The sequence below is a fragment of the Oryctolagus cuniculus genome, chromosome 7, assembly GCF_964237555.1.
Source record: "Oryctolagus cuniculus chromosome 7, mOryCun1.1, whole genome shotgun sequence".
NCBI lineage: Eukaryota > Metazoa > Chordata > Mammalia > Lagomorpha > Leporidae > Oryctolagus > Oryctolagus cuniculus.
The window spans coordinates 148,800,652-148,827,523 of NC_091438.1; the positions used below are offsets into that span (position 1 = coordinate 148,800,652).

Sequence of the window (26,872 nt, forward strand, 5' to 3'; positions counted from 1 at the left end):
TCCACACAAACGAGATTTCACTTTACTATCAAATTATAGAAAGCAGTTCCATTGTCAAATTATAAGGAGTACTTAAAGGGGGCACTGAGAAAAGCATAGTCCCAATACAGACACACATCTAACTGAGCCTCCCACACACCCGTGCATTATGTTCACCCAACTAGAGTCAAACACAACCAGATCCACACGACCTACAGACCCAGCACACAAATACCCAGCAACCAAATCCACACACGACCTACACACCTGGCACACAAATACCCAGCAACTAGATCCACATGACCCACAGACCCCGCACACAAAATGATTGTTCATTTTCGATCACAGGACTTTGTTGCAAGTGTGACAAAACAGGAAAACCATCTCCCCTGGGTGTTTCTGCCACCATCCCACCAATCACTCTCCATGTCCTCAATACCTTCCTTTTCCAAAGACATAATGCTGTGGTCAGTCAGAAAGGCTTTCGGAGAAGACTGGCTTGGATTTCTGAGTCTGCTCCAGTCGATTCAAGATAAACTGGCTTGTATCAATGAAGCGCTCGACGCAGTTCACAAAACAGGCCTCAGCCCGACTGTCCAACCTCGGCCCAGGCTTGTCCACACACTTCTCCCAACAGAGCTCGGTCATCTGGTGCACCAGCTGCTGGAAGCGCTGCTTCTGGGTCTCCACCTGGATGAAGTGCTGCAACTGCGGGTCCACCGCGCCCAAGCCCGCCGTGGACGAGGACGAATCCATCCCAGCGTCCACCAGCACTGAGCCAGCCTCCACGCCAAGTCTCCGACCTTCACATGTCTCAGCGACAGAACCAGAACCATGTCCCATGAACTTCTTGAGGAAGACTCATTGTATATACAATGACTGTGTCTAACAGCAAAAAAAGAGAAAAAAGAGAAACCCACAAACTGTCAGAATATTTGCATTTCTGTGATGTTTTGGCGCATGGACGAGTAACGAGTGGCCACAGTAGGGACACAACTATGCTGAGAAAGGGAAATCACTGGAGGAGGAACAAGATGGGCCGAGAACTAGCCCAGAAGCAGGGATTCAGAGTGAGGAGTGGCCAGAGGACACAGCAGTCCTCAGGGCTTAGAAATAACAGAGGAAGAGGCCAATGTTGTGGTGTAGTGGGCAAAGCTACTGCCTGTGAGGCCAGCATCCCATACAGGTGTTGGTTTGAGCCCCAGCTGCTCCACTTCTGATCCAGCTATCTGCTAATGTGTCTGGGAAAGCAGTAAAGATGGCCCAGGTGCTTGCGCCTTTGTACCCATGTGGGAGACCTGGAAAAAGCACCAGGCTTCAGCCTGGCACAGTCCCATCTGTTGCGGCCATTTGAAGAGTGACCTAGCGGATGGAAGGTAACTCTTTCTCTTCATCCCCACCCCCCCGTATCTTTTCAAATAAGTTTTTTTTTTTTTTAAGAAACATCAGGAAATCTGGAACATCTCACAGTATACAGGATGAAGACTTAAACAGTGACCCCAGAAGGCTGGAGGGTTTAGGGGTGCACCTGTTAGATGCTGAAACTTGTACGACAGGCAAGTGACTTCACCTGTGCCTTTTAGTGTCTGATCTGAAAAATGGGGCTGCTAATAACATCTACTAAGGTTGGAATCAGTAAATGAGTTCATGCACAGCACCTAGGATACACTTAGCACTCTACATGCATTATGATACCTTCATGGAAGAGCAAACAGGTTCAAAAGGTCAACATCTGGCATCATTCAGCTCCCGTGGTGTGCTGGGGAAAAAAAGCAAGATAAAATAAAACACACAAGACAAAAAGAACTCTTGATTTGTCTCACACACCAGTTCTTGTGGTGTAAATACACCACAGATGATTACAAGCTGCCACTGGCTAACAATCCGCTCTCCACATTCCAGACGAGTTAACAAAGGGCACGTCACATCACCACAGGTGTATGCTGACTGTCCATTAGCTGGAAACCTAGTCAGAAATGGATGAGCTGGGCCTCAAACCAGGCCCTCAGACACGGGGCACGGGCATCCCTAGCAGCCATTTAATTGCTGCACTGAATGCCAAATCCAAAAGTTTAAAGTCAGTCCAGTGCTATTATTTATTATACATTCCACCTTCAGATTTTACTAAGTGTTCCTCTAATGCGCTTCCTAGCAACTGTTTTTCTAATCCAGTACATGAACCCTCACCACCAAGTCCCATATTGGAGTCCCTGGCTCTGGCTTCAGCTCCTGACTCCAGCTTCCTGCTAATGCAGACTCTGAGAGGCAAAGGCTCAAATATGTGGATTCCTGCCATCCATATGAGAGACCCGGATGGAGTTCCTGGCTCCTGGCTTCAGCCTGGCTCAGCCCTGGCTGTTGCTGGCATTTGGGGAATGAATCAGAAGGTGTCTTTCTCCCTAACTCTAGCTCTTTTCTCTCTTCTCTGTATTTTGCTCTGTTTTTCAAATAAATAAATCAATCCTTCTAAAGAGTACTAAGCAGGGGGCCAGTGCTGTGGTGCAGTGGGTTAAGCTGCTGCCTGCAGTGTTGGCATCCCATATGGCAGCTGGTTTGAGTCCCAGCTGCTCCACTACCAATCCAGCTCCCTGCTAATACGCATGCGAAAGCAGCAGAAAATGGCCAGAGTGCTTGGGCCCCTGCACCCATGTGCGAGGTCTGGATGAAGCGCCTGGCTTTTCTGGCTTTGGACTGGCCCAGCCCTGGCTGTTGCAGTTGTTTGGGGGAGTGAACCAGGGGATAGAAGATCTCTCTGCCTCTCCCTCTAACTCTGCCTTTCAAATAAAAATGAATAATTTTTCTTAAAAAAGTATAAACAATGTGAATAAAAGGCAAGTCAATTTTTGGTAATTTGCTGTATTAGTAATAAACACTTGGTCCCTGTCCCCTGCTCCTGGTACAGAGTTCCTAGGAATTCCCAGAGTGACTCCATCTCAGAGGCTTCCCCTGCAGCCAGGGACAGTCACTTCTTCAGTCCTCATGCTGGCCTGCTTGCCCCTTCCAAAACCTTGCCCAATTTTAAATGGAGATGGAACTACTGGCCCGTGGATACCCCAAAGATGTCTTTTGTATACATCATGATCAGCCCCACCCCAGGAAAGTGCAAACTAGGGCAGCTGTGCCACAGGTCTTCAGCAGGAATGAATCAAATCGGCACCTCTGCTGAAGTCTCCGCCATTCACCTGCCTCAGGAATCTAAGGGAATCTTTCCCATTTCTTACCACAGCAAACATGATTTGGCCACACCAACAGCCCATGAGCCAAACAGAGATTACTAGGTCAGCAAACACCAGTGTCTTTCAGTCCATTTTGCAAAAACTTAAAGGGTATTTCATGGGTAGGGGAGAACTCCACCAAACAAGTTAAAGAAAATACCAACTTGTTTTATAATGACCTAATTTCTCTGATCTTTGAATAAACTTATACACATCATGAATTTCTAAGATGGGGATATAATTTATGTGACACCGAACCCCATGGAAACATCTTTCAGGGATTCTGAAACATAGGCATTATTCTAAAAACTAAAATTATCTCTTGTACCACCTGGACTGGTTTATCAGTTATTATAATGCTCTAACATTTCCTTTGTGCTATGGTAAGCAAAGCAACGAAATAAAATGACCTAAAGTAATTCAAGCATTTAGTCTATATTTTAGAAACACTTGTACTTATACTTTCTGAAACAAATGAGATCATACGGTGATTTAAAACTCAGCACTGAACTCACAGTCATAGGAATTATTTTTACAAGTTATCTGATAAGTTAAAATTTATATTTTTTAATGTAAATATTTTAATTACAATTTATTGCTGGGGCCAGTGTTGTGGCATAGGGGTTAAGTAGCCATTTGGGGCACAGGCGTTACTGCAAGACACAGGTGCTCCACTTCCAATCCACCTCCCTAAAGTGCATGGGAAAGCAGCAGAAGATGAACCAAGTACTTGAGGCCTTACACTCATGTGAGAGACCCAGAAGAAGTTCCTGGCTCCTGGCTCGCCCCAGTCCTGGCTGTTGCAGCCATTTGGGGAGTGAATCAGTGGATGTCACATATCTCTCTCTCTTCTTTTCCCTCTGTATCTCTGCCTTTCAAATAAATATATAAACCTTTAAAAAAAACAAATTTTTAAAAATTTATTGTCAATCTTTTTTTTTTTTTTTAGATTTTCTTTTTGACAGGCAGAGTGGACAGTGAAAGAGAGAGAGACAGAGAGAAAGGTCTTCCTTTTTACCATTGGTTCACCCCCCAACGGCCGCTGCGGCTGGCGAACCGCACTGATCCGAAGCCAGGAGCCAGGTACTTCTCCTGGTCTCCCATGCGGGTGCAGGGCCCAAGCACTTGGGCCATCCTCCACTGCACTCCCTGGCCACAGCAGAGAGCTGGACTGGAAGAGGAGCAACTGGGACAGAATCGGGTGCCCCGATGGGGACTAGAACCCAGAATGCTGGCGCCGCAGGTGGAGGATTAGCCTATTGAGCCGCAGTGCCGGCCTATTGTCAATCTTAAACCTACAATAAAAACATGGTTTTCAGGGAAATTACTTATGAGTGGTTTAATTCCATATTTAATTCCAATTTTATTTTATTTTAAAGATTTATTTATTTATTTGAAAGACAGAGTTAGAAAGAGGCAGAGGCAGAGGCAGAGAGAAAGTCTTCCATCTGCTAGTTCACTCCCCACATGGCTCAAAGGCCAGAGCTGGGCCGACCCAAAGCCAGGAGCCAGGAGCTTCTTCCAGGCCTCCCACTGGGTGCAGGGGCCCAAGGCCTTGGGCCATCTTCTACTGCTTTCTCAAGATATAGCAGAGAGCTGGATCAGAAGAGAAGCAGCCAGTACTCCAACTGGTGCCCATATGGGATGCCGGCACTACAGGCAGCAGCTTTACCCGCTACGCCACAGTGCTGTCTCCTAATTCCAATTTTAGAAGAGATCTAAAATTGAGCTCATCTCACATCAGCTTGTGAAACAAATATTAGTAGCTAAAAAAGACTGTATTATGACTCTCTCAAACCAGAGCTAATAATTCTTTAAGAAACTTCATTTAATTCCCACTCTATATCCTCTTAAATAGACTGAAAAACAAACCCAGTATTACAAATATTCCTAAACTACCAGCCAACAATGCAAATAGTCTGTACCCGGAATTTTGCTTATGTTTTCTCCTACTAAATTTACCCCCTTCCACGCTCCTTAACACTTCTCAGCACTTCCTTCATCCCACCTCTCCCTCTGGGTTCATCGGTTCCTTGTTCAAAACTGTTCTCAGCGCATCTCTTTCCGGGAATGATAATCCCTCAACTGAAAGGATGACGGAGGAAGCAGACAGAATGGTTCGGGGGTTCAGCTCTATGAGAAGAGTCACTGCTAGTGTTCTACAGCACAGTAGGATAACTATGGCTGACAGTATTTAACTGAGTATTCCAAAATAGCGAACAGAATTTTTAATGTCCCCCCCCCGCCAAAAAAGGAAATATTTGAGGTAACAGATATGCCATATACCCTGATCTGAACATCACATGCTACACACATGTACTGAAATGCCACACTCCAGTGTACTCCATCACTATGTACTGTGTGTCAACTAAAAAACACATACAGTCACTTTGGTGCAGCAGTTAGGAAGCCACTTGGAACACCCACGATTCTGCACCCAATAATGAACTGCCTGAATTTCAGACTCAGCTCTGCTTCCAAATCCAGCTTCTGCTAACGTGCACCTTGGGAGACAGCACGTGACCTGGGTCTCTCCCATCCACACGGAAGAACCAAAGTCACTCCCACGTTCCTGCCTTCAACCTGGTCAAGCCCTGGCTGAAGCATGCATTTGGGAAGCGAAACAGAAGATGGGAGATTTTTGTCTATGTCTCTGTTTCCCAGCCTCACCTCATCCCTGCTTCCAAATGTAATAAAGCAAAACTTAAAAATAAGGCAAGAAGCATTTAGACCCCCCAGTTAAGACATCACTTCGGTTGCTCAAATCCTGTTATCAGAGTGCCTGGGTTCAAGTCCAGCTCCACTCCTAATTTCAGTGTCCTGCTCACATGCACTGGGGATGGCTTCAGTGGCTGAGTCCCTAGCACCCTATGTGAGACCTGGATTAGGTTCCTGCTCTGGATTCAGCCTGGCCCACCTTCAGCTGGTGCAGGCTTCTGGAAAGTAAACCAGCAGGTGAGACATGTCTATCTCCATGTATCTCTTTCTTAAATACACACACACACATTTTAGTGATGACTGTGGCTTTGCATCCAGCAGCAGATGGCTTCAGAGCGCCACTTAAGAGAATGGACACAGGTGTGCCCGGCACATTGCTCCCCAGCTCTTCTCGCAGCTGGGGGCTGCAGCAGCTCTATAACCAGCAGCCATCTGTCCCTTGTCCCAGGTGACATAAATACTTTTCTACAGGTGCGCTGACGCAGAAGGGCTGGAAGCATCTCGGGATGATGTACTGCACAGGACACAGCCACTGAACTTCTACATCAAAGAACTTGGGAAAAAGGAAACACGTTTGGAGAAATAAATTCCATCTTGTCCTTGATACATAGCAATGATGTTTTCAGGATGGCAGCTAAAAAGGACTTTAGGTGAGCGACACTTTCGTCTTGAGACTGGAGATAACAGTTTATTTTAGTAAAGAAAGCAGAAAATTTTATACCTGACCCCCTAAATGACAACTCTGCATTTCATTAAGTTTTCATAACAAATATGAATTAGCCTCATCTTATGTTCAGAAGATGGCCCAGGTACTTGAGCCCCTGCCACCTATGTGGGAAACCAGGATGGTGCTCCTGGCTTTCCTTCAGGCTGGCCCAGACCTCCTCATGGCAATTAGCTGACAATACTTTTTTTTTTTTTTTTTTGACAGGCAGAGTGGACAGTGAGAGAGAGAAGCAGGTCTTCCTTTTGCCGTTGGTTCACCCTCCAATGGCCGCCGCGGCCGGTGCATCGCGCTGATCCGAAGGCAGGAGCCAGGTGCTTCTCCTGGTCTCCCATGGGGTACAGGGCCCAAGCACTTGGGCCATCCTCCACTGCACTCCCGGGCTTCAGCAGAGAGCTGGCCTGGAAGAGGGGCAACCAGGACAGAATCCAGCACCCCGACCAGGACTAGAACCTGGTGTGCTGGCGCCGCAAGGCGGAGGATTAGCCTAGTGAGCCACGGTGCCAGCCAATACATTATTATTTAAGTTAGAATGTATTATTCAGCCACTACACTAGCCTTTAAGATTATTTAATTACTAAATGAGCAATGGCACTTTAATAACTACAGTAGGTCCTGATAAAATGCATAGACTTGAGGTAATTGCTCACAATAGGCAAGAAACCCTAATTCCTTTTATTAAAAAAAGATTTATTTACTTATTTGAAGTGGAGAGTTACAGAGAAGGGAGAGACAGGCTGGGGAGGGGAGAGGGAGGAGAGATCATCCACTGCTGGTTCAGCCCCAAATGGCTGCAAAGGCCAGGGCTGGGCCGGGCCAGAACCAGCAGTCTGGAACTTCACCTGGGTCTCCCACATGGGTGGGAGGGGTCCAACTACCTGGACCATATTCTGCTGCTTTCCCAGGCATGTTCGCAGGGAGCTAGATCAGAACAGTGGGGGCTGGAACTGGCGCTCAGATGTGGGATGTCAGCATCACAGGCAGTTCAGCTTGCTGTGCCACAGATACCCCTGCCCTGCCCCTTTAAAAGACAAAGATATTTCAGATTCATTTTCATATGACCATCCCAGAGGCAGGCCTTGTAGCAGGTCCAGCTGCCACCTGGGGCTCCAGCATCCTGTATGCGAGTGCTGGCTGGTAGCCCTGCTACTCTGCTTCCAATCCAACTTCCTGCTAGTGCTCCAGCGGCAGCGGACAATGGCTCAAGGGCTTAGGCCCCTGCCCACCATGTGGGACACTCTGATGGAGTTCAGGACTCCTGGCTTTGGCCCAGTCCAGCCTTGGTTGTTGAAGCCAGCTGGGGAGTCAGCCAGCAATGGAAGCTCTCTCTCTATTGCTCTGCTTGTCAAGTAGATGAAAATAAACATCATTCAAAAAAATAAAAAGAAGTGAAAGACTTAATTTACAGATTCATGAGATTGGTCTGGGAAACAATGGTTTTTTTTTTGTTTGTTTGTTTTTTTTGACAGGCAGAGTGGACAGTGAGAGAGAGACAGAGAGAAAGGTCTTCCTTTTGCCATTGATTTACCCTCCAATGGCCGCCGCGGCTGGTGCATCGCGCTGATCCGAAGCCAGGAGCCAGGTGTTTCTCCTGGTCTCCCATGGGGTGCAGGGCGCAAGCACTTGGGCCATCCTCCACTGCACTCCCTGGCCACAGCAGAGAGCTGGCCTGGAAGAGGGGCAACCGGGACAGAATCCGGCGCCCCAACAGGGACTAGAACCCAGTGTGCCAGCGCCACAAGGTGGCGGATTAGCCTAATTAGCCATGGCGCCGGGAAACAATGGTTTTTAACATGTTCATGTGTGGGTTGCTGTGGGCATTTGGGGAGTGAACCAGCAGGTATAAGTTATCTTCCTCTACACCCCACTGTCATTTTTAATTATAATTATTATTTTTGGCTACAAAATAAAATTTGAAGCCATCTAAGAGTATTAACTGATTTCGCCTTGTAACAACACTGAGGTGAGCACTATTACTACCTTAATCTTACAAGAGGTAAACCATAGTGACAACATCCAGACTACCCATGGCGAATAAGTGGCAGAGCCAAGATTTGAGCCCAGTCTCCTTCCAGAGTCTATGGGTTTTTCAAATTATTTATTTATTTGAGAGGCAGAAGGAGACAGACAGAGAGAGCTCCCACTGCTGGTTCACTCCCCGGCTGCCAATGGCCAGTGCAGAGCTAGGGCCAAAGCAGGAATGCAACCCAGTTCTTGCTCCCGCGTGGCAGGGGCCCAGGTACCTGATCTGATCGTCTTCTGCTACCTTCCAAGTGCACTAGCAGGGAGCTGGATTGGAGCAAGCAGCCAGGACTCAAACGAGTGCCTATGAGGGGCGGCTTACCCTGCTGCCCGACCACGCCAGCCCCCTACCATTCCCTTTAGGGGGTCCTTAACAAGCAATCCGCCCTCTCAACACATGAGACAATGGGAAAGCACTTGTAGAACAGGAAGTACCCTCAAAGCAGTGCACTACACACTGGATCGCTTTTGCTATAGAAAGTGAACCTTTTCCGGTGCTACTGTGCTCTGGGGTCAAGGAAAGATAAAATTTAGGACGAACTTAACATTCTCAGGGAACAACGCTGTCAACCACAAAGTCGGGAAACACTGGGTTTTTGTTGTTGTTGTTGTTAAAAATCCAAAATTCGTTTTCATAGACAAAACGGAAGTGTCCGGCAAGCAAAAACAGACTGTAAAATAGACGACTGTCTTCTCAACACACCTTTGCCACAAAAAATAAAAAACAACAACCCAACGAACCACACTCTGTCCAGGTGGGCGGGTCCTCCGCCCCCAGGAAGTCCGTCATGGGGGGCGGTGGGGGGTCACAGAGCCTGGGGCAAAGGATCCCCCGGGGCCTGGCCCGCTCCAGCACAGCGCGGTCCGCGCGGCGGGGCAGGTGCTCCCGAGACCTTAAACCTCCCTTTCGGGCGGCGGCAGGAGCTCACCAGCACCTCCGCGCGGGAGCGTGGCAGGGCGGCCGGGGGCACCCACCCGGGACCGCCCGAGGCCCCGCGCGCCGCCGCCCTCCGCGGGGCCCCGGCTTGGAGGAGTGAAAGCGCTCGCCCCTCCGACGGCGATGACGTCATCGTCCACACCGCGTTCCCCCGGACTTCAAGGGGAGGAAAAAAACAAACGAACAAGAAACGCCCCCCCCCCCCCCCCCGCCCCGGTCAGAGGACCCCGCAGGCGGCCCCAGGACGGCTCCGCGCGGCGCTCCGGGACCGGCCCGCAAGGGAGGGCGCGACGGCGGGGGAGAGGGCGACGGCGGCTCGGGGGCACCGGGAGGGCGGCAGAGGTCGGCTCAGACCCGCCCCGGGCCGCGCGACCCCTGCTCTCCCCGCCGCGACCCCCTTCCCGCGGCCCCTCACAGAACCCGGCCCGGGGCGCCACTAACCCCACGCGCCGAGGCTGCCCCGACACCAGAACGGGCCGTTCCCGGGGGCTGAGAGAGGCGGGAACGCACCGTCCCGGGCGCCTCACTCACCTCAGCTCTCCCACCGGGACCGGGCAAGCGCGCGCCATCACCGCGCGGACTCCCACGGCGGTCCACAGGGGCACGCACCTGACGTCAGCGCGCAGGGACGCCCGGTTGGGCCCCTGAGGGAGTGGGAGGGGCGGGAGCAGAGGCGTGGGCGGTCCGGGGCGGAGCCTGTTTGCCTCCGGCCCCGCCCACGCCTTGCACACGCGCAGTCCTGCGTGCCCGCCAGCTCAGGGCTGTGCTCTGCACGCGGCTTTCCAGTGGTTTCTCTGGCGGTGATGACGCGAGCTGCAGTGAGCAGAGCGCTTCCGCTAGGATTTCTTGGGTCTCCCTGTTTCGCGAACACGGAAGCTTCTCCACGAGGGCCTGCGCGAGGTCACCCTGCCAGCCTGGGTCAGGGAGCTGTAGGCTCCTTTACTCTGTCTACACCGCGGTGTCCCTGCTGCAGCTTCCTGGGCCTCCCCGTGCCTCCGAGACTCCCTCCCCACCACGGGCCTTGTGTCTCCTGCTTGCCCCTCTCGCCCAGACCTGTGGGTGGCTCGCAGCCCTCAAGTGTTGCCGCTGCCCTGGGCCATCCTGCTGTCACCGCACCTGCTCCTCTGCTCCCTTCTGGTGCGCGAGCCTCGGGAGAACAGGGTGCTCCCTCGGTTATTCTCAGATGTCCCCCAGTGCTGGAGAAACATCGCTGATCTCAGGAAGGATTCCCTTACTGACCCACCAAGGCAGAGGCGTGATTCTGGTAGATCGATAGGCATGCTTTCTTTTGCGTTGTTTATGCATGAAGACGACACTTAGAGGGTCTGCTGTAGGCCTGGTGCTGAAGCTTTGCATGCAGTAGTATCTGACTTAATGCTCAGCCACCCTATGAGTTAAGGACTATTACTCACCCGTTCCTCGTTTGTTGATGCCTGAAGTTCAAATTGCCCATGGTCGCGGTATCTGGCAATAGCAGGGCTGGGACTTCAACTCAGGAGGCCGGCTGTAGTTGACCACTAAGATTTCACTCGGTCCAGCAGGCTTGTTATCGAGATCATCAGAGAGGCACACAATGGTTTGGATCCAGCCTCCAGGACATTGTGGTCAGTTGGGGGAGTGAACCAACAGATGAAAAATAGAATCTGTGTAGTGCCGGCGCTGTGGTGCTGTAGGCTAAGAGTCTGCCTGTGGCCCGGCATCCCATATGGACACTGGTTCGTGTCCCGGCTGCTACTCTTCCGATCCAGCTCTCCAGGCTCCTGGCATCGGATCGGCACAGCTCCGGTCATTGCGGCCATTTGGGGAGTGAACCAGTGGATGGAAGACTTCTCTCTCTGTCTCTCGCTCTCACTGTCTCACTCTACCTCTTAAATGAATAATAAAATCTTGTGTCCTTCTCTGCATCTCTTTGTTTGCCTTTCAAATGAATGAATGAATAATTTTTTAAAAGACTTCATCAGTGTGACATTTCTTCGGCGGGCTACGATATACAGGACAACCAAGATTGTTTATGAGCAGTTCATTGGCCAAGTTTTAAGTCACAAAGGCCTGTGCCTTAACAAGCAACAGCGCAGGGAAAGTGGACCAAGAGAATGCTGAGAAGAAGAGCCACTGTGTAAGGCAACGAAGAAGAAGCAACAGCCCCCAAGCAGCCTCGGGATGCCGTGGTCCCGAGAGGCTGGGGAGAGAGAAGAGAAGAGACCAGAGCTTTCATCACAGAGGAAGGGCTGGGCCACAAGACCTGAGTGTATTTCAAAATAGGTAACACTTTTAAATTTTAATTTTAATGTTCCCAACAAAGGGAGATATTTGAGGTAACAGATATGCCACGCGCCCTGGCCTGGTCATCACACACCGTACGCACGTGCTGAAGCGCCGCGCTGTGCTCCATCCTGCGCATTATTACCGGGCCAGTGACCAACACACAGAGTGGCTTGACTGCAGTCGTCCGGGCGGGGCTCTCAGCCAGTGCTGAGCTGAACTGCCGGAACTCAGACTCTCTGCCTCCACTGGGCTCCTTCGGCTCCCAGAGCTTAAAGAGAAAACACAGGGTCTTGTTCTGCACCGCTGCCTGGCCTGGACGCAAGGCAGAGGATGGAGAAAGTTGGCCTCTAGTGGGCGGTATTAATTATAATGTGATTTTTCAACTAGGTATTTCACGAGATACACCCCATTAGACCCGGATTCCACAGAGGGACAGGCAATCTTAAAGGAGATATTGCTGAACCAGTGCACTCCAGACATCAGGAGAAAACTCCAAAAATTCATGGTGGTCCCTGAAGACGCCCAAGATGATCTGTTTTTCTTAAAATTTTTTTGACAGGCAGAGTTAGACAGAGAGAGAGAGAGAGAAACGTCTTCCTTTTTTCCGTTGGTTCACCCCCAAAATGGCCCCTATGGCCGGCGCGCTGCGGCCGATCCGAAGCCAGGAGCCAGGTGCTTCTCCTGGTCTCCCATGTGGGTGCAGGGCCCAAGGACTTGGGCCACCCTCCACTGCACTCCCGGACCACAGCAGAGAGCTGGCCTGGAAGAGGGACAACCGGGACAGAATCCGGTGCCCTGACTGAGACTAGAACCCGGTGTGCCGGCGCTGCAGGAGGAGGATTAGCCTAGTGAAACCATGGGAAAGCTGCGTGAGGAGCACAGCCCTGAGCGGGCAGGTACGCCAGAAAGCCCATGCACAAGGCTCCGCCCCGGACTGCCCACGCCACTGTTGCTCCTCTTCCAGCCAGGGTGACCACTCGTGACCTCGGGATGACCTGTGCTCATGAGATTTGTTTATTTATTTGAAAGGCAAAGTTACACAGAGAGAAAGAGAGGCATGAAAGAGAGAGAGATGTCTTCCATTTACTGGTTCACTCCGCAATTAGCTGCAATGGCCAGAGCTGCGCTGATCTGAAGCCAGGAGCCAGGAGCTAACTCCGGGTCTCCAATGTGGGTTCAAGGGTGCAAGGACTTGGGCCATCTTCTGCTACTTTCCCAAGCACATTAGCAATGATCTGGATAGGAAGTGGATTAGCCAGGACTTGATCCAGCACCCATATGGGATGCCAGCTCCACAGGCGGCAGCTTTACCTGCTATACCACAGTGCTGGCCCTTGACAGGCTTTTTGAAAACCAGTGCCCTAAATTTTTCAGACCTTGATCTTTCCTGCTGGCACCTTGGAAATGTCAAAGGACATGTGTCTCATTTTCTAGAGATAATAACTAACTGGGCTATTATATTGTATTATATTATATATTGTCAGGATGCAAAATGAGGCTAAACTCTAAGTTAAGAAATATTCTAGGAAAGGGGTTACAATTGTAACCATGGCGATGTAAGGTCTTCTGACACCCATCATTTTACACTCCTCTCTAAAGACACTTACAATCAGATTACAAACAGACTCCAAAAATGGTTGTTGGATACCGGTTTTCTGATAGCTTTTTTTTTTTAATATTCATGTACAGTTTGTTGCATTGAGGTCAGGTAGTGGTTTGACAGTGAGGCAGCTGCTTGTGGAATGCTGTTGTGTTGGACTGTCGACAGGATGTTGCCTCCTTGGAGTTGGGGTTTTCCTCAGAGAGAGGCACGTGGAGGTGTGGATTGCTGCTCAGATTTGACAGTGCTGCTTCAGGGAGAATTTTTTTTTTTTTGCATGAGTGCTACATAGATAATAAAAAGAGGAGAACCGTGGGGCACAGGACTTGTCTTGATTTTGGTGCACACCCTCGGCTAAGCATTCATTAGTGGTCCTGAGCAGAGGATGGGACGTGCAGTGGTGTGCTGGGAGGGAGCCCACCCACCCTGGGACCCTCTCTGTGCACCTAGTGCTTTCTTTGTTCCTGCAGATGACCCTAAGAGGTGGCAGCACCCACGCCAGGTGTGAAGATCAAAGCTTCTCTCTGTTCCGGTTGTCAGACTCCAGGCTGTACCTCACACACTGCAGGGTGACCAGGTGAGCCGCAGAGTCTCAGCCTGATGGTGCTTCGGCTATCCCAGTCTTCGGTCCTTCTGACTGTTCAGAGCTTTGGGGATGGCCTGGGCTTTTTCATTTCTGAGCTGCAGTTTGCACCACCACAACCAGGGCAGAGATGAAGCGAGCACTGGGATTCTTTGGGAGCCTGCAGCTGAGTCAGCACCCACCCTGAGGTTGCACTGTTTTCTACCCTGGAAGGCAGAAAAAGAGAGGGCTGGCTGGCTTCTGTCTGGAGGGGCCAGACCTGTATGGTGCCCTCTGCAGTCTCCAGATGAAGCAGTGGGCTTGGTCTGTTAGGTAGTGCCCGCCTCGTGGCCCAGGCAGCAGTGGTCACAGTCCATGGGGATTCGACACTACTCGTCTAGGGGGTGAAATCTTAGCCCTGTATGCCTCTTCCCAGGAGTTCCCTGGACTGTGACTGGGCACTGGAGCCTGGTGGCGAAGAACGGAAGCTGTAAGACACACTGTACGGTGGAGCTGGGCACAAGGTTAAATGGCACAGCCAGGGGAGGAAGCAAAGAGAAGCCCACTATGATGTTACACCCACGTCCTCTTCACCCTGAAGGGGAAGGGGCCCTTAGGGAGAGGCACTTTATGGCTCCTCCCCCGGTCCTCACTCCCAGCCTCTCAGGTGAGGTGGGTCTCAGGATTAGGGGATACATTGCAGAGCCCCATTGCTGGGTGATTACCCCAGAGCTGATGTCCTTGGGGAAGGGAAGATGTGCCTTGTGTCCACAGTGCCACTGCTGGACTGCTGGGCCGTATCCTCCTACAGGATCCTCACCTGTTGGTTCCGGAACCTGGGCTGCTTGCCCTGGCCCTCTCCCTACCTACCAGAGCCACCTGCACACCCTCCTCACTCCTGCACCTGTGTTCTGGCCTGCACCTCTTCCTCAGCCACGGTTTCCCTCTCTGTACAATGAGGCTCTCGCTAATCACAGACCAACCATCTCTCCCGATTGGGAATACAGAGAAAACTTCTGGGGTAGGGAGTCAGCGCTTCGGCTCCGGAGCAGCTCCAATCTTACAGGTATGGGTTTAGTCGTTTACATGTAAGATCACTCGACTAGAATTCAAAATCTGTTCCCTGTCCTACTCTGGAGGCCCCGTGTGTCCCCGACAGGCTCAGCAGCAGGAGCACTGCCTGTGGTGGGGCCTGGACAGCAGCGTTCCCCAGGAGGGGGCGTCCCATTGAGCTGGGTTCTGTCTGCTCTGTCCGCTGCAGGGGCCTCCTCTCCCAGAACAGGACACTGGGGACTCTCAGTACAGAATCAAAGGTCAGGGGCCCGGCGTTGTGGCCCAGTAGGTTAATCCTCTGCCTGCGGCGCCGGCATCCCATATGGATGCCAGTTGTAGACCTGGCTGCTCCTCTTCCCATCTGGCTCTCTGCTGTGGCCTGGGAAAGTGGTGGAGGATGGGCCAGGTCCTTGGGCCGCTTGCACCCGCGTGGGGGACCTGGAGGGGCTCCTGGCTCCTGGCTCCTGGCTCCTGGCTCCTGGCTCCTGGATCCAGACTCCTGGCTCCTGGCTTTGGATCAGCTTGGCTCCAGCCATTGCGGCCATTTGGGGAGTGGGCCGGCAGACGGAGGACCTTCTTCTCTATCTCTCCCTCTCACTGTAGCTCTACCTCTCAAATAAATAAATAAAATCTTATAAAGAGAAAAAGAATCAAAGGTCAGAAGAAACTGGGAAACATTAATTCAAACATAGTTCAAATCGTTTCTGCCCACAGGACTTCTCAGAGGCTTTAACAAGCCAACGTTCACTGCGGATCACACACGGGGTCCCTGCTCCCCAGCTGCCTCCCTGCAGGCCCCAGGTGTGCAGCAGGTGCGCTCCTCCCCCACAGGCCTCACTGCTACCCAGCGCCCTTCCCCCGGGCTCCTGTGACTGCTTCCTCCGAGGTCCCTCCAGGCCGAGGGCGGCCTCAGCTCTGCTGCTGCTGGACCCAGAGGTCCCCATCCCTGTGAGTTTCTCCAGTGTGCCCCCATTTTATCAGATATTCCTCAGTTCCCCTCCACGCTGACGTCTGTTCCCTCCAGGTCCTGACTGATGACACAGGTGTGGCTGAGGTCGCAGACACCCAATCACAGTGCATCCATAGAGAGAAGCTTGTTCCCCTTCAATCCCAACCCCACGCTGGGCCTGTGGCTCCGCTCTGGCTCACCTCTTCCTCTTTCACCGCCCCCCACACCTGCTGATCTGGGCACCTGGAAATCCAACCTGCTCCAGCCCAAGCACAACACAGTGAGGGGCACTCCTAGGGCTGGGGCTTCTGTGGAGGTGGGGCAGAGACGGGGCAGAGAACCCTGAAGGGCAGGCGCCCAGGCCCACAGGGAGCCCTGGTAGTGTTTTCAACCAGAGAACAAGATCCGGCTTGGTTTTCCTAGCGAGTCTGCAGCTGCTGAGTGGAGACCTTGAACAATGGATACTTGATCCACAGCAGGTGGCTTAAGTCACTGTGCCCAAATGCCCTTCCCAGAAAACTAAGTTATTAACTAGATGTTATTTAAAAGATTTGAATTCATGAGACTTGAAGATTTTTTTATTGAAATTATTTTATTTATTTGAGAGAGAGACTTACAGAAAGAGGGAGGAAAAAGAAAGTGAGAAATCTTTTATCTGCTGCTTCACTTCCAAATGGCCACAATGGCTAGGTCCAGGCCACATGGAAGCTAGGGGCCAGGAGCTTCATCCAGTTCTCCCACGTGTGTGCAAGGTACTAAGGACCTGGGCCATCTTCTGCTGCTTCCTATCTAGCTTCCAGGGAGCTGGATCGGAAGTGGAGCAGCCAGGACTTGAACCGGCGCCCATACAGGATGCAGGCATCGCAGGCAGCAGCTTTACCTGTTATGCCACAATGCTGGCCCCTTGAAGAATTTTTAAAAGGAAAACTTATGTGTGTCAAATCCTTGGCAGTTTTTGGCCAAGGTTTCCTGACTCTCTGCTGCCCATGTGTGGTGAGAAGGGGTCACAGCAGTTCCCCGCCCTCCCCTGAGGCTGCACCCAGGTCCCCTGCAGGGCCCGCCCCTGCCCACCACAGCTCCGTGCCCTTCATCCTGAAGCTGTTTTGGAAAATCCTCCAAGGGCCCTTCTCCGACCCTCAGGAGGAAGGGGACCCTGAGCCTTCACAGCCCTGCTCTGGTTGGCCACGCTTGCCGGTTACTGGTCACCAGTCCTGTGTGTCTGCCTCGGTCGGAGAGACCAGTGTCTTGTGGTTCCAGAAGCCCCACACGTTCTCCCCAGGATGCGGAACCCAGGCACTAACTACAGTGTAGGACACGGGTGTATTACCAGATCAAACACCAGTTCCTCTGAAAATAGTATATAAACACATATAGATAGATATAGATACAGCTACAGAGTGATAGACAGTTGTTCTTGTCAAAGATTAATTTATTGATTTGCAAAACAGTGACAGAAGAGGGGTAAAAGACGAGAGAGAGAGAGAGAGAGAGAGAGAGAGAGAGAGAGAGAGAGGATATTCCATCCATTAGTGCCTCCCCATAAGACCACAACAGCCAGGGCTGTCCAGCGCAGAAGCCAGGAGACTCGCACTCCACACTGGTCTCTCACATGGCTGACAGGGCCGTGAACCTGTGCCATTTACCCCTGTTTCCCAGGCCCATTAAAAGGGAAATGGATCTGACGCGGAGTAGCCAGGATTCAAACTGGTGCCTATTTGGGAGCTCAGTGCTGCAAGCCGTGGCGTAACCTGCTTCACCAAACACTGGATGCAAGAGTGTACCCGTTAGAGGAAGGGAACACGCTCACACTGACAGGGACTGACCGTGTCCTTGCTGGGGAGCTTCATTCTTCATTCTGGGAGCTCAGGAGGAACAGGAGCTGCAGGGACTGGGCCGTGTGTGTTTCTTCCGCCTGCTCAGCAGAGGGCGCTCTGACCTCCAGGACTGCTTGTCGGGCCACGTCCCTGTGCCTGTGTGGGTGCCTCCCCGCCCTGCAGCCAGGGCTCTCACTAGGATAGTCCCCCTCCCCCGTGGACACCCAGCCCTGAGCCTGTCATTGCCAGGCAGCCAGTCAGTGTTCACTGAATGCCCCTGACTGCTCGCTTCTGATTAATAATCAACAACTTTAGAGAAACATCCACATGCCCCTCCCTCTCAGAGCCCGCCTCTGAAGTAAGGAATGAATGATACTGAATGAGTGAATGACCACAGCCTCATTCTCCTCCCAGTCAATGGAAGCAGAAAACCCCCGGTCCTTCCAGTCTACCACAAGGCAGAGGGTGCACGCTCAGTCTCCCGCAGGTGTCACTGTGTTAGGTCTGCATGGAGAAGCCACTGCTCTCTGGGGGCTCTGTCCTGGGGTGACCTACTTGTCCCAATTTCCTGGAACTGCCTCAGTTTCCACACTGAGAACCCCCAGCCCTAGACAAACAAGAGGGTTGTTCTCCCACCGGGATTCCAAAATCTCTCCTGCGGTCCTGGTCCTCCCAGGAGAGGGGGCTCTGGCCTCGTCTGCAAATCAGCTCTCAGGTTTAGGACCTGGAAGGGGGAAGTCACTGATGGACACAGATCCACTCGGGACTTGAGAGAGCTCTTTATTCTTTACACAGGACGAGGGTCAGCACAGGCACTTGAGGTTGCTACAAACGGTCTGAAAAAAGACAGGGAGGGGACAGAACAGTGGAGTGAGGGTGACAGGTTCTGGAGTCAGTGGAACTGGAACAGCTCCCAGCCCCCACTCACGCTCCATGTGGCCGTGGGGGAGTGACTTGCCCTCTCTAATGGGAATGGTGATCCCAGCACTCACCCTGTAGGGTCCTGATTCAACCATAACCAAGGCCCCAGCCCAGTCCTGGTGCTCATCTACCCAGTCTATATGGTGCTCACTGCGGTCACCATGGACAACCCTGACCCTCTCTGACCAGCTGTCCCCAGATGACACCAAGGGGCTCAGCTTCCCCTGGCTCTCCCACCCTTCACCATTATGGCTCACTCCCGTCTCCCCCAGCAGGGGGCGCCGTGGCCCTCTGTGCTCTGTGACAAGTAAGGACCTGACCAGAGCACACCCCTGAGAAGCCCTCCTGAGTCAGGAGGTGCAAACTCCACCCAGAGCCTGCGGATTCCTGGGGCCACGCAGGGCAGAGCTCATCCCCCTGTTCTCTGCAATGTCCCCAAGGTCCCTCCCCCACTGCCCTCCCAGGACCCCTGCAGCTCCTCCCAGGATGTGCCCCTCCTCCCTGTGCCCCAACTCCTCTCAGGACAGCCCCCACCCTGCAGCCCTCCCTGCTGCCCTGTCCTCACCCCACAAATCCAGGGAATGAAGGCCGACACGCGGGTGAACACTGTGGGTTTCTTGGGGGTGTCACAGCCATCGGCGGAGACAAAGCTGGCCACGCCATAGACTTTCCAAACGCCTTTTCCTATGCGGCAGTTGAGGGGTCCCCCAGAGTCACCCTGCAGCAGTCAGAGGGGGCGGGGCTGAGCCGTGTCTGAGGGTCAGGAATGGATCCTGAACTTGGGGACTGCAATCACACCCTCAGTGTTGACCTCTGAGCCTCAGGGGCTCCTCTGAGCCGGGAGCAGGGTCTGTCCCACAGGAGCTGCTGGGATGAGCTGGGACAGAGCTGACCTCAGCCCCACACCTGCAGAGAGGAAGCCCCGGGAGACGCCGGCTCCCACTGCCGGTGGCGCAGTCACTCATGGACGTGATGCTCACGCGGGCCTCTGACACAGGGGCTCAGGGTCCCTTCAGAACACAGCGTGGGTGGCTTGGGAGTGCCCCCTGCTGTGCTGCCAGGGCCGCCTGAGCACCATGAGGGACGGTGGCCGCCCCAGGTCAGGTGAGCCAGGGGCCAGGGCCAGGGTCAGGGCTGTCTGCGGGGCACAGACTTCCCCAATGTCCTTCCTGGGCAGGAGCCTGCCTGGAGGCAGGGAATAAGTCTCCCCCCCAACCTCCACAGAGATGGTAGAGGGGCCCCAGGGCTGGGACAGGTGTGGGCTGACTCACGTTGCAGCCAGCGACGTTGCCACCACCGGCACACACATGGATCTCCTTCACAGCCGAGCCCCACCAGTCCGGCTGGGAGCAGTTTTCGTACACCACCACGGGCAGCAGCCCCTCCAGTAGAACATTTGAGACTGACCCTCCAGCTGTGGGGACAGAGAGCAATGAGTGGGGGCTGGGGGCAGTGTTACTTTCCCAGAGGTGGGACATATGAGGCACACTGCTCTCCTGACCAGAAGGGCACTGTCCTCCCACCAATTCCAAGGCCCTGCATTATTTGGGCACCTCTAAGCCCTGGCCTGGCCTTGACCCAGACCCTGTCTTTCTGCCCCTGTCCCAGTCAGCACGTACTGGAGGTGGTGCCCCAGCCAGTGATGTAGCATTCCGTCCCGTTGGGCAGGATGTAGTCACGGGGGGCAAGGCAGGCGGGCTGGACTTCCTCTGTCACCTCGGCGCTGCGTGACAGCTTGATGAGGGCGATGTCATTGCTGTGGGAGGGAGGAGTCACACACAGCCTGGCGCTCCAGTTGGACCAAGTCCCTCCTTGGCATTTGCTCCAGGGGTTCACCTCTGGGGTCCCGAGGCTCCTTTGTCCCCAGATCCAATCTCAAGGCAGAGTAGACTTCCCAGCCCAGGCCTCCTGGCCCCCGCCAGCCCTTGGCCTTCATAGTTGTCCTTGTGTCCACCTGTGCCCCTCACACTGCAGGTGCATCAGGACGCCCTGGGGGGCCATGAGCACAGTGTGGGGCGGGCACTCGGCACAGGGCTTAAGCGGCTGCACCCACACACAGTGCCTGGGTTCCCATCCAGGCTCGGCTCCATTCCAGCCTCCTGCCCATGTGCACCCTGGGTTAGCAGGTGGTGGTCAGGAGCTTGGATTTCAGCGACCACGTGGGAGAGACGAATAGAGTTCCAGCCTCCTGTGTTTGCTTAACCCAGCCACGGCTGTAGCAGGCATTTGGGAAGGGAACCAGTAGATAGATGGAAGATCTCTCTCTTTCTTTTCCCTCTTCCCCTCTCGCCCCCCACTTTCGCTTTTCAGTAAATAAATTAGTAAAAAAATTTTAAAACCACACAAGTTTCGGGGCCCGCCCGAGGCTTTCTGAGTCCATGGTCTGTCTGAGGCCTGAGGTCTGACATTCTATCAGGGTCCCAGCGGATGCTGGTGCCGCTGCCCCTCAGACCACACCTTGGGCACCACGGCTCTGCTGCTGTCACTCGGGACATTTCGCCTGGGTCTCCCTGGTCTCCCTGGGCCCCGAGAGCCCTGCCAGGACGGGCCGGGGTCTCCATCACGGTGGCCCCTCCCTCCTGCACCGTTCCCCAGGGTTCTGCCCCCTCCTGTGCTCCTCTCACAGAAAAGGCGGAGCCTCCCAGACACACAGGTGAGCACACAGGTGAGGCTGAGCAGGGCCTCCCCGCCCGTCACCACCACCAGGAAGCCCTGCTGCAGGTCACCCTCTGACCAAGGGGAAACTGAGGCCCAGGCAGAGCCGTGACACCCAGGCCACTCAGGGAGTGACTGCCGGGGCCTGACTCTCCACCCAGTGCTCCTCCTTCATCCCCAGGGCCAGGAACCCAGCTGTGCCGGATGGACCTCTGCTGACCACAGGAAACCTTGGACTTGGGGTGGTGCCTGAGGGTTCTGGGCTGCAGAGCCATGGAGCCCAGCAGCGGTGGGGGGCTTCCTGCCTCTCCCTGGCCCTGGTGTCCCCCTCTGCATGGAAGGAGGTTTGTGCTGAGGGTCTCCGAGGCTCTGCTCAGTGTTGGGGCTGGGCCCGGGCTGCGCACCCTCTCCGCTGTCCCTGGAGTCCCCTAGATGCAGCTGGGTGTCAGGGAGGGATGAGCACAGGAGCCCAGGCCCCGGCTGGGAGCTCACTCACCCCTTGGACGCGTCGTTGTCATCATAGTCTGGGTGCACGATGATCTCCTCCCCGGGGATGATCTGCTCCTTGTCCCCTATGGCAGTTATGTTGTGCGCGCCCAGCAGCACCCAGTAGTTCCCGGTGTAGCTGCCAGGGGAGGGGAGGTCAGTGTGTGCCTGACGCCCACTTCCCATAGCCAGCAAGTGGCGCAGGCTGCCTGGGTCTCCCACAGGGACGAGGACCAGGGCAGGGCAGGGGGCAGAAGGGGAACTCACGGGAAGCAGTGGCCGGCAGTCATAACCCAGTCAGGGTCGATGAGGGTCCCGCCACAGATGAAGTACAGGTTCCCGTCCTCCTCATACAGCACCATGGCCTGCAGACCCAGAAAGAAACACGCTGAGAGGGCCAGACCCACAGCGAGTGAGCTGTGTAGGTTGTGCACTGCACAATCAAGAGGGTGCCATTCACACAGGAAACAGGAGCTGGCTCTGCAATGTGCAGTGTGCGACCTGCACCACTGCTCCTGGTGGCCCTGTCACTTCTCCACTGGGGTCACTGTGGCTCTGCAGTCCCCCACCTCAGGCCCTGTGAACTCCTGGAGACCCCAACGTTCTCTGCTCTCTAGGGCCTCCCCAATCCTTCTGTCCCCCAAGAGCCCCCAAGACCCTCTGGCCTCTCTGACCCCTCCCTGTTCTGCACCTCAGCCCTGCAGGCTGCACCACCCCTCAAGTAAGCCTTCCCTGGCCCCAGATTGAGTTTCATTCTTAGCCCAGTGAGGGCTGTAGGTAGGACCTGAAGACCTGTACATGACGCAGACTGTTCCAGGGTTCCCGGCCTTGGGACGCTGAAGTGGGGGCTGGAGAGGGAGCCCTGGGGTCAGGACTGGAGGCCTTGCAGTCAGACTTGGCGTCCAGAGCCCAGGGCGGGGGTCCGTGCAGCTCGTGTTGTTCTTACCTGCCAGGGCCAGCTATGGGGTTCTACCTCGGTGCCATTGACAACCCGGATGGACAGGCGGAAGGAAGGTTGGCCAGAGGCTGAGGCTGGAGAGGAGAGGAGAGGACAGGCATCACTTAGCCAGATGGATCCCAAGGGAATAGGCTGTGCCACTGACAGGCTGTGTGACCCATGCGAGTCACTGTGCCTCTCTGACCTCAGCAGCCACTGGGAACAGCGAGCACTGGGACTAGAGCAGGGGCTTCCAGAGCCCCAGGAGCCCCAGGATGGAGATGAAAACGATGGGAGGACGGGGTGTGACTCTAACAGAGCCTGGTGACCACGAGCCTCACCAAGGTGATGGCTGCTGTGAGAGTGGAGGCTGGCTTGGTGCTGTGTAATGAACTCCACGGAACACCCATGGCCTGGGTTTGTGTTTTGGCTCCGTTGCCAGTTCCAACTCCCTGCTCATGGGCACCCAGCAGGCAGCAGTGACAGCCCAAGGACTCGGGTCCCTGCCACCCACTGGTTACTGCCTACTGGTTTCACTTAGGAATTTGGAGAGTGAACCAGAGGAAGGGGGATCATTGTTGGTCTGTCTCTACCTGCAATAAAACACATGAGTAATAACTTTTTTTTTTTTTTAACAGAGTGGAGGCTTTGAAATAGAACTTCCTGGGTTCAGAACACAGCATGGTCCCTTGTTCTGGGATGAGCTGCTTTAATGTTTTTAGGTCATTTTGCTGGTCAGTAAAATGGGGCCAATAATAGTACTGATCTCATGGAGCTGGGAGGAACATTGCATGATGTCGTATAAGAGAAATGTCTAAGAATTCTGCCTGGCGTTTAGTAAGGATTCCATAAATGTGATCTGTTCCCATGACTGTCGTCTTCATGCGTAAAAACGCAAAAAAAGTACGCCTATGGAGCTACTAAATCACGCGTTTTCCTGGTGGGTCAGTAAGGGAATCCTTCCTGAGATCAGCGATGTTTCTCCAGCACTGGGGGACATCTGAGAATAACCGAGGAGCGCCCTGTTCTCCCGAGGCTCGCGCACCAGAAGGGAGCAGAGGAGCAGGTGCGGTGACAGCAGGATGGCCCAGGGCAGCGGCAACACCTGAGGGCTGCGAGCCACCCACAGGTCTGGGCGAGAGGGGCAAGCAGGAGACACAAGGCCCGTGGTGTGGAGGGAATCTCGGAGGCACGGGGAGGCCCAAGAAGCTGCAGCAGGGACACCGCAGTGTAGACAGAGTAAAGCAGCCTGCAGCTCCTTGACCCAGGCTGGCAGGGTGCCCTCGCGCAGGCCCCTGGTGAAAAAGCTTCTGTGTTCTCTGCGAAAACAGGGAGACCCAAGGAATCCTAGCGGAAGCACTCTGCTCACTGCTGCTCATGGCATCACCGCCAGGGAAACCACGGGAAAGCCGCGTGCAGAGCACAGCCCTGAGCTGGGGGGCACGCAGGACTGCGCGTGCGCAAGGCGTGGGCAGGGCCGGAGGCGTACAGGCTCTGCCCTGGACCGCCCACGTCTCTGCTCCCTTCCCGCCCCTCCCACTCCCTCAGGCACCCAACCGGGTGTCCCCTGCTGCTGACCTCAGGTGCCTGCCCCTGTGCACCGCCATGGCTTGCTTTTTGTCTTCTTCTCCAATCTGAAATTCCTCTCTTCTCTCAGGAAAGCCTAACCTTAACTGGGTAATCGACCCAGCCTCTTTCTCTACTTAACGTCATGATATGTTGCTATCTCAGACCACTCCCCATGGATGCCTTCATTTTACTAACCTGATTTGTGCAAGCAGAGGTGCCATCTGGGACTTAGATTGGAGTGGCAGCAGGGACATTTGGGTACATCCCACACTGTGCACTGGGTTCACGCACACCCTTGTCTCAGCATCTCTCATTCTAGGCAGAGGTGAGGAGCTGGGGAAGAGACAAAGAAGTCTTGTGTTGTGAACACACTTGGTAAACTGTGAGCAGGTGACGACCCAGCCTGAGGGCTTGAAGTGTGCCAAGCCAAGCAGAGGTGGAGACTCGTGGGGTGCACCCTGGTCTCTGCATCCTTTCATTCCACAAGGTGACCCACTGTGGAGTCCCAGCCTGCCAGGAAGCGCCAGGAAGTGCCTCCTGCAGCAGTGGGACTCATAAGGCGGGTTAGGCTCTCAGGTCATTTGGGACCCATTAGAACACTTCCCTCGTCACACAAACCTCAGCCTTAACCTGCGCTGAGGCCAGGCTGGCAGAACAGCCCCTTCCTCTTCCCTAGTTCCTCCTTCTTGAGATAAAAGGATTCAATGCAGAGAGAGAGAGAGAGAGAGAGAGAGAGAGAGAGAGAGAGAATGGAACCTTCAGCGAGTTGCCCTACAAAATGACTATTTTAACTCTGAGTAAATCAAAAGAATAGGTTAAATAGGCTAATGTTCTGTGTTGGTCATCTGATACAGTTCTAAATTGAGTCTTGGGCCTTGGGGCTTCCAGTTGGATCCGTGGAACTCCCAACAGATGAGATTCTCAATTGAGAACAATAATAACTCTTTGGGTTGAGTTCCTGTTGTGTTTATACAAAGATCTAAAACCTCTCCCGCTTCTAAAATTGTGCTTCCAGGCTGATTTCTGTCTAGATTGGACTCTATAAATTAAATTCAAGGCCGGCCCTCGGGCTAGTGTCGTAGCCTACTTGGTTAATCCTCTGCCTGCGACGCCAGCATCCCATATGGGCACCGGTTCTAGTTCTGGCTGCACCTCTTCCAATCTAGCTGTCTGCGGTGGCCTGGGAAGGCAGTGGAGATGGCCCAAGTGTCTGGGCCCTGCCCCTGCATGGGGATTCAGAAGCCCCTGGCTCCTGGCTTCAGATTAGTGCAGCACTGGCTGTGGCGGCCATTTGGGGAGTGAAACAACGGAAGGAAGACCTTTTTCTCTGTCTCTCCCTCTCACTGTCTGTAACTCTAACTCTTAAATAAAAAATGAATTAAAAAATTAAATAAATTCAGATTGTTTAGGAGAGATTGTGTTTCACTGTGTTGTCATGATTGAATCTGGACGACAACTGGTTGACTACGTGGGTGGATACTATTTTGTTTTTTATTTTTTTATGTTTGACAGGCAGAGTGGACAGTGAGAGAGAGATAGAGAGAAAGGTCTTCCTTTGCCGTTGGTTCACCCTCCAATGGCCACCGCGGCCGGCGCACTGTGCTGATCCAAAGCCAGGAGCCAGGTGCCTCCTCTGGTCTCCCATGGGGTGCAGGGCCCTGGGCCATCCTCCACTGCACTCCCAGGCCATAGCAGAGAGCTGGCCTGGAAGAGGGGCAACCAGGACAGAATCCAGCTCCCCGACCAGGACTAGAACCCAGTGTGCTGGCATCGCAAGCTGGAGGATTAACCTACTGAGCCATGGCGCTGGCCTGGGTGGATACTATTTCATGGTGATAAGCGGCACTGCCTGGGGTGGGGCCAGGATAGCTGGGTTCCCCAGGAGAGGGCGTCCCGGGATGAATGCCCCCCTGGGGGTAGCCCACTGAGCAGGTTTCTATCTGCTCTGTTCGTGCTGGGGCCTCGCACTCAGAAGAAGACCCAGGGAGACCCAATATACAACCAATGGTTAGAAGGGAGAGGGAAACACAAGGGCAACAAAGGTCAAATCGTTCCTGCCCGCAGGACTTCTCAGATCCTTTAAGAAACCAGAGTTCAGTGGGTATCACTCACGGGGTCCCTGATCCCCGGCTGCCTCCCTGCAGGCCCTAGGTGTGCAGCAGGTGCATCCTCCCCCACAGGCCCTCACTGCTACCCAGCGCCCTTCCCAGGGCTCCCGTGACTGCTTCCTCCGAGGTCCCTCCAGGCCGAGGGCAGCCTCAGCTCTGCTGCTGCTGGACCCAGAGGTCCCCAACCCCTGTGTGTTTCTCCAGCTGTGCCCCCATTTTATCAGATATTCCCCAGTTCCCACTCCAGGCTGACATCTGTTCCCTCCGGTCCTGATGACACAGGTATGGCTGAGGTCGCAGACACCCAATCACAGTGCATCCGTAGAGAGAAGTTTGTTCCCCTTCAATCCCAACCCCA

At 53.7% G+C, this 26,872-nt stretch overlaps 2 protein-coding genes across 3 annotated transcripts in view; both read right to left on the bottom strand.

Annotated features, from left to right (window-relative positions):
* LOC100348662 (mitochondrial import inner membrane translocase subunit Tim8 A) lies at window positions 1–10,263 on the bottom strand. 2 transcript variants are annotated; one of them, XM_051856716.2, is made up of 3 exons: window positions 10,127–10,263; window positions 1,675–1,738; window positions 1–864 (listed from the first exon to the last, which is right to left on the bottom strand). In XM_051856716.2, exon 3 carries the CDS (start codon window positions 820–822, stop codon window positions 448–450), a length of 375 nt encoding a protein of 124 aa, XP_051712676.2. In that variant the 5' UTR covers window positions 823–864; window positions 1,675–1,738; window positions 10,127–10,263; the 3' UTR covers window positions 1–447. The 2 variants fall into 2 exon arrangements, with proteins under 2 accessions (XP_051712676.2, XP_051712677.2); XM_051856717.2 differs by lacking the exon at window positions 10,127–10,263 and adding an exon at window positions 7,515–7,686.
* LOC103350299 (chymotrypsin-like elastase family member 3B) overlaps window positions 9,553–26,872 on the bottom strand; it is a 25,687-nt gene continuing 8,367 nt past the window's right edge. Inside the window, exons 2-9 of the mRNA XM_070076804.1 lie at window positions 22,847–22,932; window positions 22,168–22,265; window positions 21,911–22,039; window positions 20,379–20,515; window positions 20,031–20,173; window positions 19,325–19,477; window positions 10,127–10,239; window positions 9,553–9,751 (exon numbers count right to left, since the gene is read on the bottom strand). Of these exons, the coding sequence (XP_069932905.1) occupies window positions 9,553–9,751; window positions 10,127–10,239; window positions 19,325–19,477; window positions 20,031–20,173; window positions 20,379–20,515; window positions 21,911–22,039; window positions 22,168–22,265; window positions 22,847–22,932 (1,058 nt within the window). The remainder of the gene's footprint in view (window positions 9,752–10,126; window positions 10,240–19,324; window positions 19,478–20,030; window positions 20,174–20,378; window positions 20,516–21,910; window positions 22,040–22,167; window positions 22,266–22,846; window positions 22,933–26,872) is intronic.

Coding starts and splice junctions, on each gene's coding strand:
- LOC100348662 (XM_051856716.2), bottom strand. CDS start 822: ATGGGACATGGTTCTGGTTCTGTCGCTGAGACATGTGAAGGTCGGAGA.